A 12276-nucleotide genomic window follows, 5' to 3' on the forward strand; every position below is an offset into this window, starting at 1 on the left:
AAGACTTCCCTTAAGATGAGATATTTGTAGATAAAAAAGACCACTCAGAAAAAGTGATATACTCTCCCAAAGGATGCTAGGGGAACAGATACCGGTACAACCCTTGACTTTGCCAATGTCTCAAAACACTGTCACACTGTGGTGAGAAAAAGTGATCCCATAGCTCTTAATAGTGATCTGGAGTCTTGTGGCCACTCCTTTTAAAGACCAATCCACGTTTATTTACTTATTACATTAATATCCCTTTCCTGCGTGGACCTCAAGGCAGTTTACATGGTTATCTTCTTCCCCATCGGCATCTCTCTATCACAACAACCCTGTGAGGTAGGTTGGGTAGAGAGACTGTGACTGGCCCAAAGTCCACCAGTAAGTTTCATGGTGGAGCAGGGATTTGAACCCTGGCCTCCTGGGTCCAAATCCTCATTTCATAGTGCATATTTAGGCGCGCACCCCTCCGCAGGGTGCAGAGAGCTGGGTCACGCGTGGAGAGCGGGGGACCCGGGTTCCCATTTTCACATAGCTATGAAGCAATCGGAATGATCTTGGGCCAGTAGCACCAGTCTCTCAGCCTAACCTACCCCACAGGGTTGTTGTGTGGCGGGGAACCTAATCCCCCTGGCCAAAAAACGGGGGTGGCGGCGAGGAAGCTGCCCGCGTGCGTCGACGGCGAAGGAGGAAAAGGAGGCAGGGACTGAGGCGTCTCCCTCCGGCGGAGGAGGAGGAGGAGCAGGAGCTGCAAGGGTGAGGGAGCCGGCGATGCGAGCCGGGCGGCTTCCTTGAACCCCGAGGCGGGCGAGCGATGGCCCTGCTGGGCCGCCTGGTGCGGCGATCGCCCTGGCTGTGCAACGTGGCGCTCTACGGGAGCCTCTTCGCGGCGGGCGACGCGGCGCAGCAGCGGCTCCGGCGCCGGCCGGGCCAAAGCGCGGACTGGACGCAGACGCGGCACGTGGCGCTGGTGGCGCTCTCCTTCCACGGCCACTTCAACTACGTGTGGCTGAGGGCGCTGGAGAGGCTGCTGCCCGGCCGGGCGCCCGGCGCCGTGCTGGCCAAAGTGCTGTGCGACCAGCTCATGGGCGCGCCCGTCGCCGTGCTCGCCTTCTACACCGGTGAGTGAGGCCGCGAGAGGGGGAAGGAGGGAGGGGGCGAGCTCCGGGAATGGCTGCCGTGCCTCTGAGCGCACGCAGAGTGCAGGGAGCCAGCCAGTGCCGGATTTACGTATATAAGCTAAACAAGCTATAGCTTAGGGCCCCACTCTCTTGCCCCCTCCCCCCAAATTTCACTATTCATATATTTCTTCTTAATTGCATTTCAGTTCAACAATTACTTTGATAAAACACATACTTTGTTACGGTGCAAATGGATTTAGATACCCATTAGGTCCATAAATTAACATATGGCATATATTCAACACAAAAAACAGAGACAATTTGTTGTTGACAAAGGACAGCTGGACATATAAAGGACCACATTACCTTCAGTAGCTTAGGGGCTCATCAAACCTAAAGTCGGCCCTGGAGAGCCAGCCCTGGTGGAGCACCCGAAGCAGCCTTGCCTGACCTGGTTACGCTGGTGTTGTATTGCTTTATTGCATGTCTAGTGCACCTTTTTCCTCCTCCAAGGAGCTCAAGGTGCCATACATGGTTCTCCCCATGGTTCTTCTCATTTAATCCCCACAGCAATCCTGTGAGGTAGGTAGGCAGACAGGTTGGTTGGTTGGTTAGGCACCCTGTGAGCTCTGAGAGGGTATTTGAACCCTGGTATTCCGGGGTCCTAGTCCACTACCCTATAACCACTACACTGGCTTGCCATGTGCACTGAGTTTGGACTATGACTCCTATCAGCTTCCACCGGTAAAGCCTTGCTGGTTGTAGCCAAGGAGACAGATAAATTACCATTCTCAGTTGCATGGATGAATGGTCCAAGGCACTGGATTAAGGCTCCATTCTTTAAACCAGGGGCATGAGTTCGAATTCCACTCCTGCCTGTGCTTTGGGAAGGACCCTGACTCAGTGGTCCAGTATCTGCTCTGCACATGTTAAGTCCCAGGTTCAGCATCTCTAGTTAGGGCTGAGAGAGACCCTGGTCTGAAATGCTGGAGAGCAGCTGCCAGCCTGTGTAGACAAGATTGAGCTCGGTGGACCAAGGCCCTGACTGTATAAGGCAGTTTCCTATGTTAGGGAGAAAGGCCGCAGCTCACTGGTACAGCATCTGCTTTGCATTCAAAACCTCCCAGGTTCAGTCCCTGACATCTCTAGATAGAACTAGGAGAGAGACCTCTTTCTGAAATGCTGGACAGCTGCTGCAAGCCAGTGTAGAAAATACAGGGCTAGTGGACCAAGGATCTGATCTGGGCAGATTCTTGTGTTCCTATGTGAGGTTTGTTTATTTAAGAAATGGGTGGGGGACAGGAAGCAACTAATTCAAGAAATTAGGTTAGAATTGACAAGTTCAAGATGTGACTTTAACATGAAGCCATGCATTTTAAAAAAATAATAATTCAAGAGATCACAAGATACATATTTTATGGCAAGACAAACATGCTATTCAGGATGCATTCAGAAGGAAATGAAGTGAAGCAGAAGTGTGTGGCATAGTATTAAAGGCTGTGTAGATTTTACTTGTATTCTGACTTTCCTTAAAACATTTTGTGACCAGGCATGAGTATACTCCAGGGAAAAGAGGATGTCTTTGCCGACTGCAGGGATAAATTTTGGAATACCTATAAGGTAAGTGCAATGCTGCTTTGAACGTGGTCCCATCATCACACACACCTTACAAGTATGCCCACCTTTTTATATACTTACTTACTTACTTACTTACTTACTTACTTACTTACTTACTGACAGCATTTATACCCCAGCCTTAAGCCAAAAAGGCGCTTGGAGTGACTTCCAAAAATTATTTATTGGGCTGTCCCTGCCCTCAGACTCATCATCAAAAGACATGGCACATGAAGAAAAAAGGGAATGCTTAGGGAGGAGGAAAAAAGAAACTCAAGTTTACAGTGTTGGTTCTGGCTGTCTGGCCCTCTTCCCTTCCCTCGAATTATGCACACATTACATGCAGAATGCATCCTGCTTTTGTAGTGAGGGGTAAGGAGATAGGTAAGGTCCTTTGTCCCACAGCTGACCACTGGAACTTTTCCATTAGCTATCCTTTTGCCATTTGAGATTTCACCAAGTACTGTCCACTTGCATACAGGCCAGTTTTCACAGCTGCAAGGACTAGAAATGTGTTTTTAAGGACACAAACTGCGAGTCTGCAAAGACTTTCTGCTGGGGTCATAAGCCTTAAATTTTGTGATGAAGAAGCCCAGTCAGTAGATATGTGGGTAGGGTTGTATGGAGAGAATCAGTGCAGAAGACCCAGAACATAAATGGGGGCAGAAAGAGACGTTGAAAGTTATTCATATAAACACATTTTTTAAAAACCAGGTCTACAAGAGCATCTTGATTGCCTGCTGTCCCTAGCAACTCAGGACATTGTAAGGGAGAAATGCATTTATTTATTAGTAAGCAATTTCATAGAATATTGCCTGTATGCTTTTTCTTGTATCTCCACAACTGCAATGGCTAGAGGCTTGCCTTTTTCTTTTCAATGAAAGCTGAGCATGCAAGGTGTGGCTGTATCTCCACACAGCCCTTGCTTTTGTGGCCATGACATTGCTCATAACCAGTCTGCATTTCAGCTCTTACATCAAGCGTGCATTTATGTAACGCTCAGAAACGGTATTATGAGAGCAAGGAAGAAAAGAGTTTTGCAGGTGGTGTGAAATAAATATGGTTGTTCAGAGGCGTTTGTCCTCTGCGGTTGAAGGAAGCATTTGTTCCTCTATACCTTTGTTTGCCAATCTGGCACATGTGTGAGTATATCAGGTATCATGTAATTCTTGCGGCCCACTATGCTGTGCTTGTTGTGCTTAAAATGAAGCAGGGGTTCTTAAAGTGGCAGCTTGAGGAGGATTACCCAACTTCCCACTTGTGACAGGCCCCAACTGTGCTATACATTTAAAGCAGGACCATACCACTTTAAACAGTCATGGCTTTCCCCAAAGAATCCTGGGAACTGTAGTTTGTTAAGGGTGCTGAGAGTTGTGAGGAGACATTGTTCCCTGCACAGAGCCGCCATCTGTGCTTTAACAATCCATCCCTTTCCCCAGGGAATTCTGGGAATTGTAGTTCTCTGAGGGGAATAAGGGGGCTTCCTTTGGGTTGTGCAATATGATATCCAATGTAACAGTGGCACTAGCAGAAGCTGATTGTAGTAGGGAATAGCCAGGCTATCACAACCAGCCACAAGAATCATGCTGGCTTCTTGGCCTTCTCTTATGCAAACCATTCTTCTAGCACAGCTAGTACACCACTAAGGGACTTTAACTTAGCACAGCACTGAATTCCACCCATCTATGTTGTTGTTATTTCATACCTCTCGTGGGAGAAGGCAGAGGGCCTTCTCGGTAGTGGCACCCGCCCTGTGGAACGCCCTCCCACCAGATATCAAAAAGAAAAATAACTACCAGACTTTTAGAGGACATCTGAAGGCAGCCCTGTTTAGGGAAGCTTTTAATCTTTAAGAAATTACAGTAGTTACAGGTAGGTAGCCGTGTTGGTCTGACGTAGTCAAAACAAAAATAAAAAAAATCCTTCCAGTAGCACCTTAGAGACCAACTACGTTTGTCATAGGTATGAGCTTTCGTGTGCATGCACACTTCTTCAGATACACTGAAACAGAAGTCACCAGACCCTTATGTATAGTCAGAGAGTGGGGGTATTACTCAGAAGGGTGGTGGGAATGGGTGATTGGCTGATAGGAGTGGTAAACCTGTTGATGACTGTTAACGACTGCAATTGGTCTTGCAGGAAAAAGCAAGGGGTGAGGTGCTAAAGAAAGCTTTATCATGTATAATGAGATAAGAATCCATTGTCCTTATTCAGACCAGGTCTCTCCATGGTTTTAAGCTTGGTAATGAGTTGCAATTCAGTGACTTCTCTTGAATGACAAAGTTAGTTGGTCTCTAAGGTGCTACTGGAAGGATTTTTTTATTTTTGTTTGAAGAAATTAGTGTATTCTAATATTTCTGTTGGAAGCCGCCCAGAGTGGCTGGGAAACCCAGCCAGATGGGCGGGGTATAAATATTATTATTATTATTATTATTATTATTATTATTATTTTATGATGTACACCAAACAGAGAGAACAGTGATCACAACAGATGGAAATTAAAAGATGGAAAACAAAACTATAAAATAGGCACATGGAGTGAGTGCAAAGTACAAATAAAGACTATCAACACAACCAGGTCATCAAGTTTACGTAGTTCCAGATTTGCCGGGCTTGTGATGAGGGTTGCCTTGAAAATGATGGTTCTGCTGTATATGTCATAATGGAATGCCAAACCATATAAAATGTGTCTGGAGGTTCTAGTCTTGTGGAAATCTCAAATTATGGGTGACTTTCTCCATTTTATCCCAGAGTAAGCGGTACCAAGCATGAAGAATAAGATTTTTGGCTGTTTTCCGTTCCAATTACTATTTCTGCTGCCAAGATAATCTATAATCATAGAATCTTAGAACTGGAAGGGACCCAGGGGTCATCTAGTCCAACCCCCCTGCTATGCTGGAATCTCAGCTAAAGCATCCACGACAGATGGCCGTACAACCTCTGCTTAAAAACCTCTAAGGAAGGAGAGTCCACCACCTCTCGTGGGAGTCTGTTCCACTGCCAATTCCAAGACCAGTTCTTTTGAATATATGTTTACACTGGTAAAGGTAAAGGGACCCCTGACCATTAGGTCCAGTCGCGGACAACTCTGGGGTTGCGGCGCTCATCTCGCTTTATTGGCTGAGGGAGCTGGCGTACAGCTTCCAGGTCATGTGGCCAGCATGACAAAGCCACTTCTGGCGAACCAGAGCAGTGCACGGAAACGCTGTTTACCTTCCCGCCAGAGCAGTACCTATTTATCTACTTGCACTTTGACATGCGTTCGAACTGCTAGGTTGGCAGGAGCAGGGACCGAACAACAGGAGCTCACCCCATCACGGGGATTCGAACCGCCGACCTTCTGATCGGCAAGCCCTAGGCTCTGTGGTTTAACCCACAGCGCCACCTGCGCCCCCATTGGTAACTCTCATCTATTTTGATGGCTTTCTTGCGGTACTTTCCCCTCTCAATTAACTACTTTAAATATATTTTGCTTTTGTTTCAGACTGGGCTGATGTACTGGCCTTTTGTGCAGGTGAGTTTAAATTTACCTTCCTCCTCCTTAGAAACTCACGACAAAGACAACAGCAGCAGCTACAACAATGTCCTCATCAACACAGCCAGAAGATTGCCCTGAAGCATTCTTCACCACATCCCCATATCTCTAGTTCCTGAGTCTGGGGTTGTGGAGCAGCCAGAAACCTCCTATCTGTGTCTCCTTTGAATATTCAGCTGTCCCTGTTATTGCAGCAGCAGGAGAGGCATTCCTTGGGTGCTGGATCTGCTGTTCCTGTGGATCCTGCCGCCTGAGGCGGTTGACTCTCCTAGCCTCATGGGTCGGCCGGCCCTGACTCTTGACAGCCACCCCTCAAGAAGGTAACCCTCATGGGTTACCTCATGGCTAGATTCAGATGCTTTAAAATTGAGACACACCCTGTCAGGAACACTTGAGACGTCTGCTATTATATCCAGCAGCAAGGATTTTTTCCCACATGGGAAGGGAAAACCTTGGCCCAAAGTAATGAGGCAATTTGTAAACAAAACTGGAATTTTATTTAAACACACAAGGCGGGCTGTAGCTTAGTGGTTAATCTGATACGGCCCAATACTGTACTTCGTTTCAGTCAAAAACTATTTGCAGAGATAGTTAAAAACGTACTTGAAACTCATAATTTAAACCTCTCTCTAGAATGGTTATTGGTCTTGCACTACCAGTAAAACACTCCCAGCCCTTTTTATAATCTTTACCTTCCCCTTAGAAAACAATCTGGGTTGCCCTGCCTAGCTAATTGCTAATTTGGCCCTAACCAGGTTCAGAAACCAACATAAATAAATTCTCCCTGGCTTACCCCCATTCTGTTTCCCTTTTCAAAGCTTTTAGAACTCCAGACTGGAGTAGTTTTTAACTACAGTAAAATCCTAGAGTTTTGCCATTCTGTAGTGAAATAAACAACTATCCAACTTTTAGAAGACATCTGAAGGCAGCCATGTTTAGGGAAGTTTTTAATGTTTGACGTTTTATTCTGTTTTTTAATGTTCTGTTGAAAGCTGCCCAGAGTGGCTGCGGAAACCCAGCCAGATGGGCGGGGTAGAAATAAATTTTTATTTTATTTATTTTTTATAGTAGAGGAGGGTTTAGGAACCTGTGGCCAACTCCCATCGCCACACTAAATCTCACACTGCATCAGTTTGGCAAAGCAAGCTCATTTTGCAGCAAGTTGGACCTGTAACATAGATGACAAGGTGAAGGCTCTGATATTTCTCTGGTGTGTTTAACGCGGTTTCGTTCTGTTTTTCTTTTTTTCTTTCCCCCAAATAGCTTTCCAACTTCAGCCTGGTTCCGGTGCATTGGAGAACAGCGTACACTGGCCTGTGTGGTTTTATCTGGGCAACTTTCCTGTGCTTTTCCCAACAAAGCGGTGACGGAACTGCAAAATCAGTTTTCTTGTTGTTCCGAGGCAAGAAACCTGACACGGACGAGATGCCGCCAGGGAAATAAATATATTGCTGGTGCAAAGCATCCCTCACCTGTCAGGGAGTCAGCGAGATGCGTTGGCAGATGCCAGCTGCATTTTTTAAGAGGGTGGTGAGAGTGTACGTGAAGGTAGAACTAAAAGTGAACAAAATTGAGCATTTATGAAATGGTACCTTGTTGCTGTGGGAATGCACTCAGGTAACTTTTAGGGTTGTATCTTATTAATGGGCATGACTAACTTAGGCCCCTTAATTTTAATGCTTCTCCTCTGAGTGGGCTTTACTGTGGTACCTCTGATTAAGAACTTAATTTGTTCTGGAGGCCCGTTCTTAACCTGAAGCACCACTTTAGCTAATGGGGCCTCCTGCTGCTGCTGCCGCGTCGCCGGAGCACGATTTCTGTTCTCATCCTGAAGCAAAGTTCTTAACCTGAGGTACTATTTCTGGGTTAGCGGAGTTTGTAACCTGAAGCATTTGTAACCCGAGGTACCACTGTAATTGGCTGCCACCCATCCATTCTGCCAGTGCTATTTTTCTAGAAAAAGAGGTGCTGGAGCTCACCATGAACACCTCCCTTGTTCTCTTAGAATGGCAATGCGCCTACCTGAGAAGTGCCGGAACTGAGTTCTAGCGAATTCCGGCAGAAAAAAAAGCCCTGCATTCTGCAAAGATTACTTCTCTTTTATTTCAGTTGTGGATTTGAGGGTTCAGTGTGTGCCTGTAGAATTCGGGAACATAAAAAATGTGAACTACCAATCTATGGTTTAGGGCAGGATTGAGGAAGCTCTGTCTGGCTCTCAGGACTTTTCCTGTACTGCACTCCCCACCCCAGTCACACTCTCTTCCCCCAAAACGATACCCTTCGCTGTAGCTCCTTGAGTGATTTTGCTTTGCTGCGATGTGTTATTGAACTCTGATCATGCCTCTTGTTTGACTGGATGAAGGCTGTGTGCGTATAAACTACCCGGTTGCACAAAGGTAAAACTTAACATTTGTTGCCACACCCACATTTGTTCTGGCCCTGCCCACTACCAGCATGTGACTCCTAAAAGGTTATCCAGAAGGGAATACGGCCCCCGGGCTGAAAAATGGTTCCCCACACCTGGTCTGGAGAGATATAGTCCATTGCATTGCCTGATTTGGGTCTTTGTTGTGCTTCATGTGTAAATCCAGTCTGATGCATGGTTGCATCCTGCACAGTTGTAATTCAGCCTGTCATAACAACAAACAACAACAACAACAACAACAACAACAACATATTATTATTATTATTATTATTATTATTATTATTATTTATACCCCACCCATCTGACTGGGTTGCCCTAGCCACTCTGGGCAGCTTCCAACAATAGATTAAAAACACATTAAAACATAAGTCATTAAAAACTTTCCTAAACAGGGCTGCCTTCAGATGTCTTCTAAACATCAGGTAGTTGTTTATTTCTTTGACATCTGATGGAAGTAAGGGCCTATCCAAACTTGCCTTTTGCCCCACTCTTTTTTCAGCCAGAGGTCCACACTTTAATCCTCTGTGTATGAGTGTTTGTTTGTTTGTGCCCCTCCCCAGCTTTTCACATGAAAACTCACTCTTTGAAGCTGAATCGGAGCAAACATCAGCTTGGGCTTTTACTGCAGATTGAGATTTGCTCTGATTGAGCTTTAAAAAGCAGATTTTTTGCGGAGAAAGCTCTGGAGCAAAAAACACAGTGTTCAGATACAGAACTTTAAATGGCATGCCATGCCTGGAAAGAATGGAGGTAAGGTAAGTGTGGATAAGCCTTAGATTCCTAGTTGTTACATGGCCATATGTTTTTGCCTTTGACTGCAGTCAACTCCTGCCATCCTTGCCCATTGGCTATTCTGATGGGAGTTGGAATATGACAGTGTCTGAAAGGCAGCATGCTGACTTCTCCTGGAGTAAAGCCTTGGAGAAGTCCTGCATGAACACCTTGATCCACCTGAAGTCCAGGGGATTAACAACCCGCCCCTAATAGGTTTCACATGTATTGATTTATTTTTAATCTGTCCCTCCAGCTTAGAGAGGGTGAAGTCTGGTAGCAATTTCCGTTCTGCAGTTTGCCCAAGCAGTTCGATGTTCTGAACAGTCTTTCCAAGGTCGTTTTCCTCCAACCAAAAGCGCACAAAAGTGTTGCTATTCTTATTTTTATCTATTTACACCCTGTCGTTTTCTCTGACAGGACTCAAGGCAGCTTACAAATAAAAACAATGATCACTAAAAACAGAAAAAAAACAAATTTAAAAAATAAGCACTAATAGAATTAAAACTATGTACATATATAAAACCTGTTCAAAACATACAAAGAATGACAATAAAAATATTAATGGTGGCTTGGAGAAAGCCTGCAGTTTTAGTTAAAAATACGCAGACTGAGAAGCCCTGGTTAAGAAAACGCTCTGTGGAATCTCAGTTTCTGCCATTATGCCTCATAAGCAACAATAACTGATATTGCAGACAGAATGCAGCACCCTATGGCTCTAGTCCTTTAGGTTATTAAAATCAGGTTGAAAATAACGTGGGAAATGCCAAGGGAAATTGTGAGGGCTGGGCAGGGTCTTTAGTAGGCAGGGTGGGCCAACTAGAAGATTAAAAAGATTGCCAACCTGTTTTGGCAGCTGCTAGTTCCAGTCTCCAGTGCAGGAATGGGGAACGTTTTTCAGCCCAAGAACTGCCCAGGATGGGCAGGGCCGGATACAAAAGGAGGTGGAGCAACGGATGTAAAATTTTACCTTCAGAATACAGTAGGCTATATTCTAGCCACACAAAAACCAACTCACCACATGTATGCATCTAGGAGTTTTCAGGTGCTATCCTGGCATCTTCATTTAAATGGATCTCAAGGCTGGGGGGGAAACCCCTGCCTCGAAGCCTAAAGAACTACTATAATAATAATAATAATAATAATAATAATAATAATAATAAATATTTATACCCCGCCCATCTGGCTGGGTTTCCCCAGCCACTCTGGGCAGCTTCCAACAGAAAAATGAAATAAAATAAGCTATTAAACATTAAAAGCCTCCCTAAACAGGGCTGCCTTAAGATGTCTTCTAAAAATCTGGTAGCTGTTTTTCTCTTTGACATCTGATGGGAGGGCGTTCCACAGGGCAGGCGCCACCACCGAGAAGGCCCTCTGCCTGGTTCCCTGCAACTTGGCTTCTCGCAATGAGGGAACCGCCAGAAGGCCCTCAGTACTGGACCTCAGTGTCCAGGCAGAACGATGGGGGTGGAGACGCTCCTTCAGGTATACTACTGACTTTCATTGTAGTGGCTGGATGGCCTAATGCAGGCATAGACAAACTTGGCCCTCCAGATGTTTTGGCTTACAACTCCCATGATCCCTAGCTAGCAGGACCAGTGGTCAGGGATGATGGGAATTGTAGTGCCAAAACATCTGGAGGGCCAAGTTTGCCTATGCCTAGCCTAATGGACGGGGTGAATAAAAAGCCGTTTCATATATAAAGAATAATTTGAAAAACTAGCATATTTTTGTCCTAGGATTCAGATGTGATATAATGATAATTTGTTCTAGTTGAGAGCATGTTTTGTTGATTTTCGATTATATATTGTAATCCGTTTTATTAAAAAAGGAGTAATTCATGAATGGCAAAGGACACATTTCATTCAGAATCATGAAAGGCAGGAAGCAAAGGACAGAGGTCAGTTGGTTCATGAATGGAAAACAGTGTTCTCCTGTCTTAAGACTCATCCCTGCTCTTGCCCAGGTCCCATTAATTTCAACAGAGATAGTACAACAGAACTTCCAGGTCAACTGCACCTCCAAAATGACATCATTTATAAGTAACAAATATACCCCTTGATACGCCAGTGTTTAAGATCAGGGTTCCCATTTCATGAGTCACAAGTGTGTTATTGATCAGACAACTGAAGGTCAGTATATTCAGCAAATTGTTTGATTTTTGCTTCTATTTATTCCTGTGCAAAGGAGGCCAGTTGCTCGTTATTTCTCTCTTACAGTCTTTCTCTGTGCCGCAGGCCCATTTCTCGAGGGATTGAAGTGGCTTGCTTATTACAGGGCAGCACAAACATTTGCCTATCACAGCAGCTAACCTCACAGTGGAGAAACATTAACTGTATAATTTAATTTTATAGCAGAGTTTAATTGCTCAGATGGAAGGCGGGTGGAATATTGAGTCATCAGTGTTCTCCTTGCTAATTATTAAAATTCCTTGTGAATTATGCTTCCCCCTCTCCTGCAATGTACTTGTACTGGAAAAGCAAGGCAGCATGGGTTCTGTGCAAAGCTTGCAAGATCCTTTCATGAGGACCAAGAAAACATGGTGTAAAAAATTTAATCTTTAGTCTCATTCTGCTTCAGCATCTGGGCAGAAACGTAGCCCAACTTTCTAAAAAACCTGTTTCATCTGTTTTTGTTGACCCATATGTTTCCCCCCCCAAATGAATGGTGCTTTCTCTCTTTCTCTAACAATAGTGAAGTAATTAAAAAAATTGTATTATTTATTATACAGTTTTAAACTACTGACTCTGATCTGCTGCTGCTTTCAACTGCAGTATTGCTGCAGATATGTGAAATACTGCAGTTATGACAGAATAGTTAATATA

At 44.9% G+C, this 12276-nt stretch overlaps 1 protein-coding gene across 1 annotated transcript; it reads left to right on the forward strand.

The window, feature by feature from the left end:
• Positions 1–679: 679 nt before the first annotated feature.
• MPV17L (MPV17 mitochondrial inner membrane protein like) lies at positions 680–11292 on the forward strand. Its single transcript, XM_035131536.3, has 4 exons — positions 680–1106; positions 2656–2726; positions 6205–6234; positions 7519–11292. Exons 1-4 carry the CDS (start codon positions 800–802, stop codon positions 7696–7698), a joined length of 588 nt encoding a protein of 195 aa, XP_034987427.1. The 5' UTR covers positions 680–799; the 3' UTR covers positions 7699–11292.
• Positions 11293–12276: the final 984 nt, after the last annotated feature.

Source organism: Zootoca vivipara, chromosome 13 (genome assembly GCF_965207765.1).
Source record: "Zootoca vivipara chromosome 13, rZooViv2.hap1.1, whole genome shotgun sequence".
NCBI lineage: Eukaryota > Metazoa > Chordata > Lepidosauria > Squamata > Lacertidae > Zootoca > Zootoca vivipara.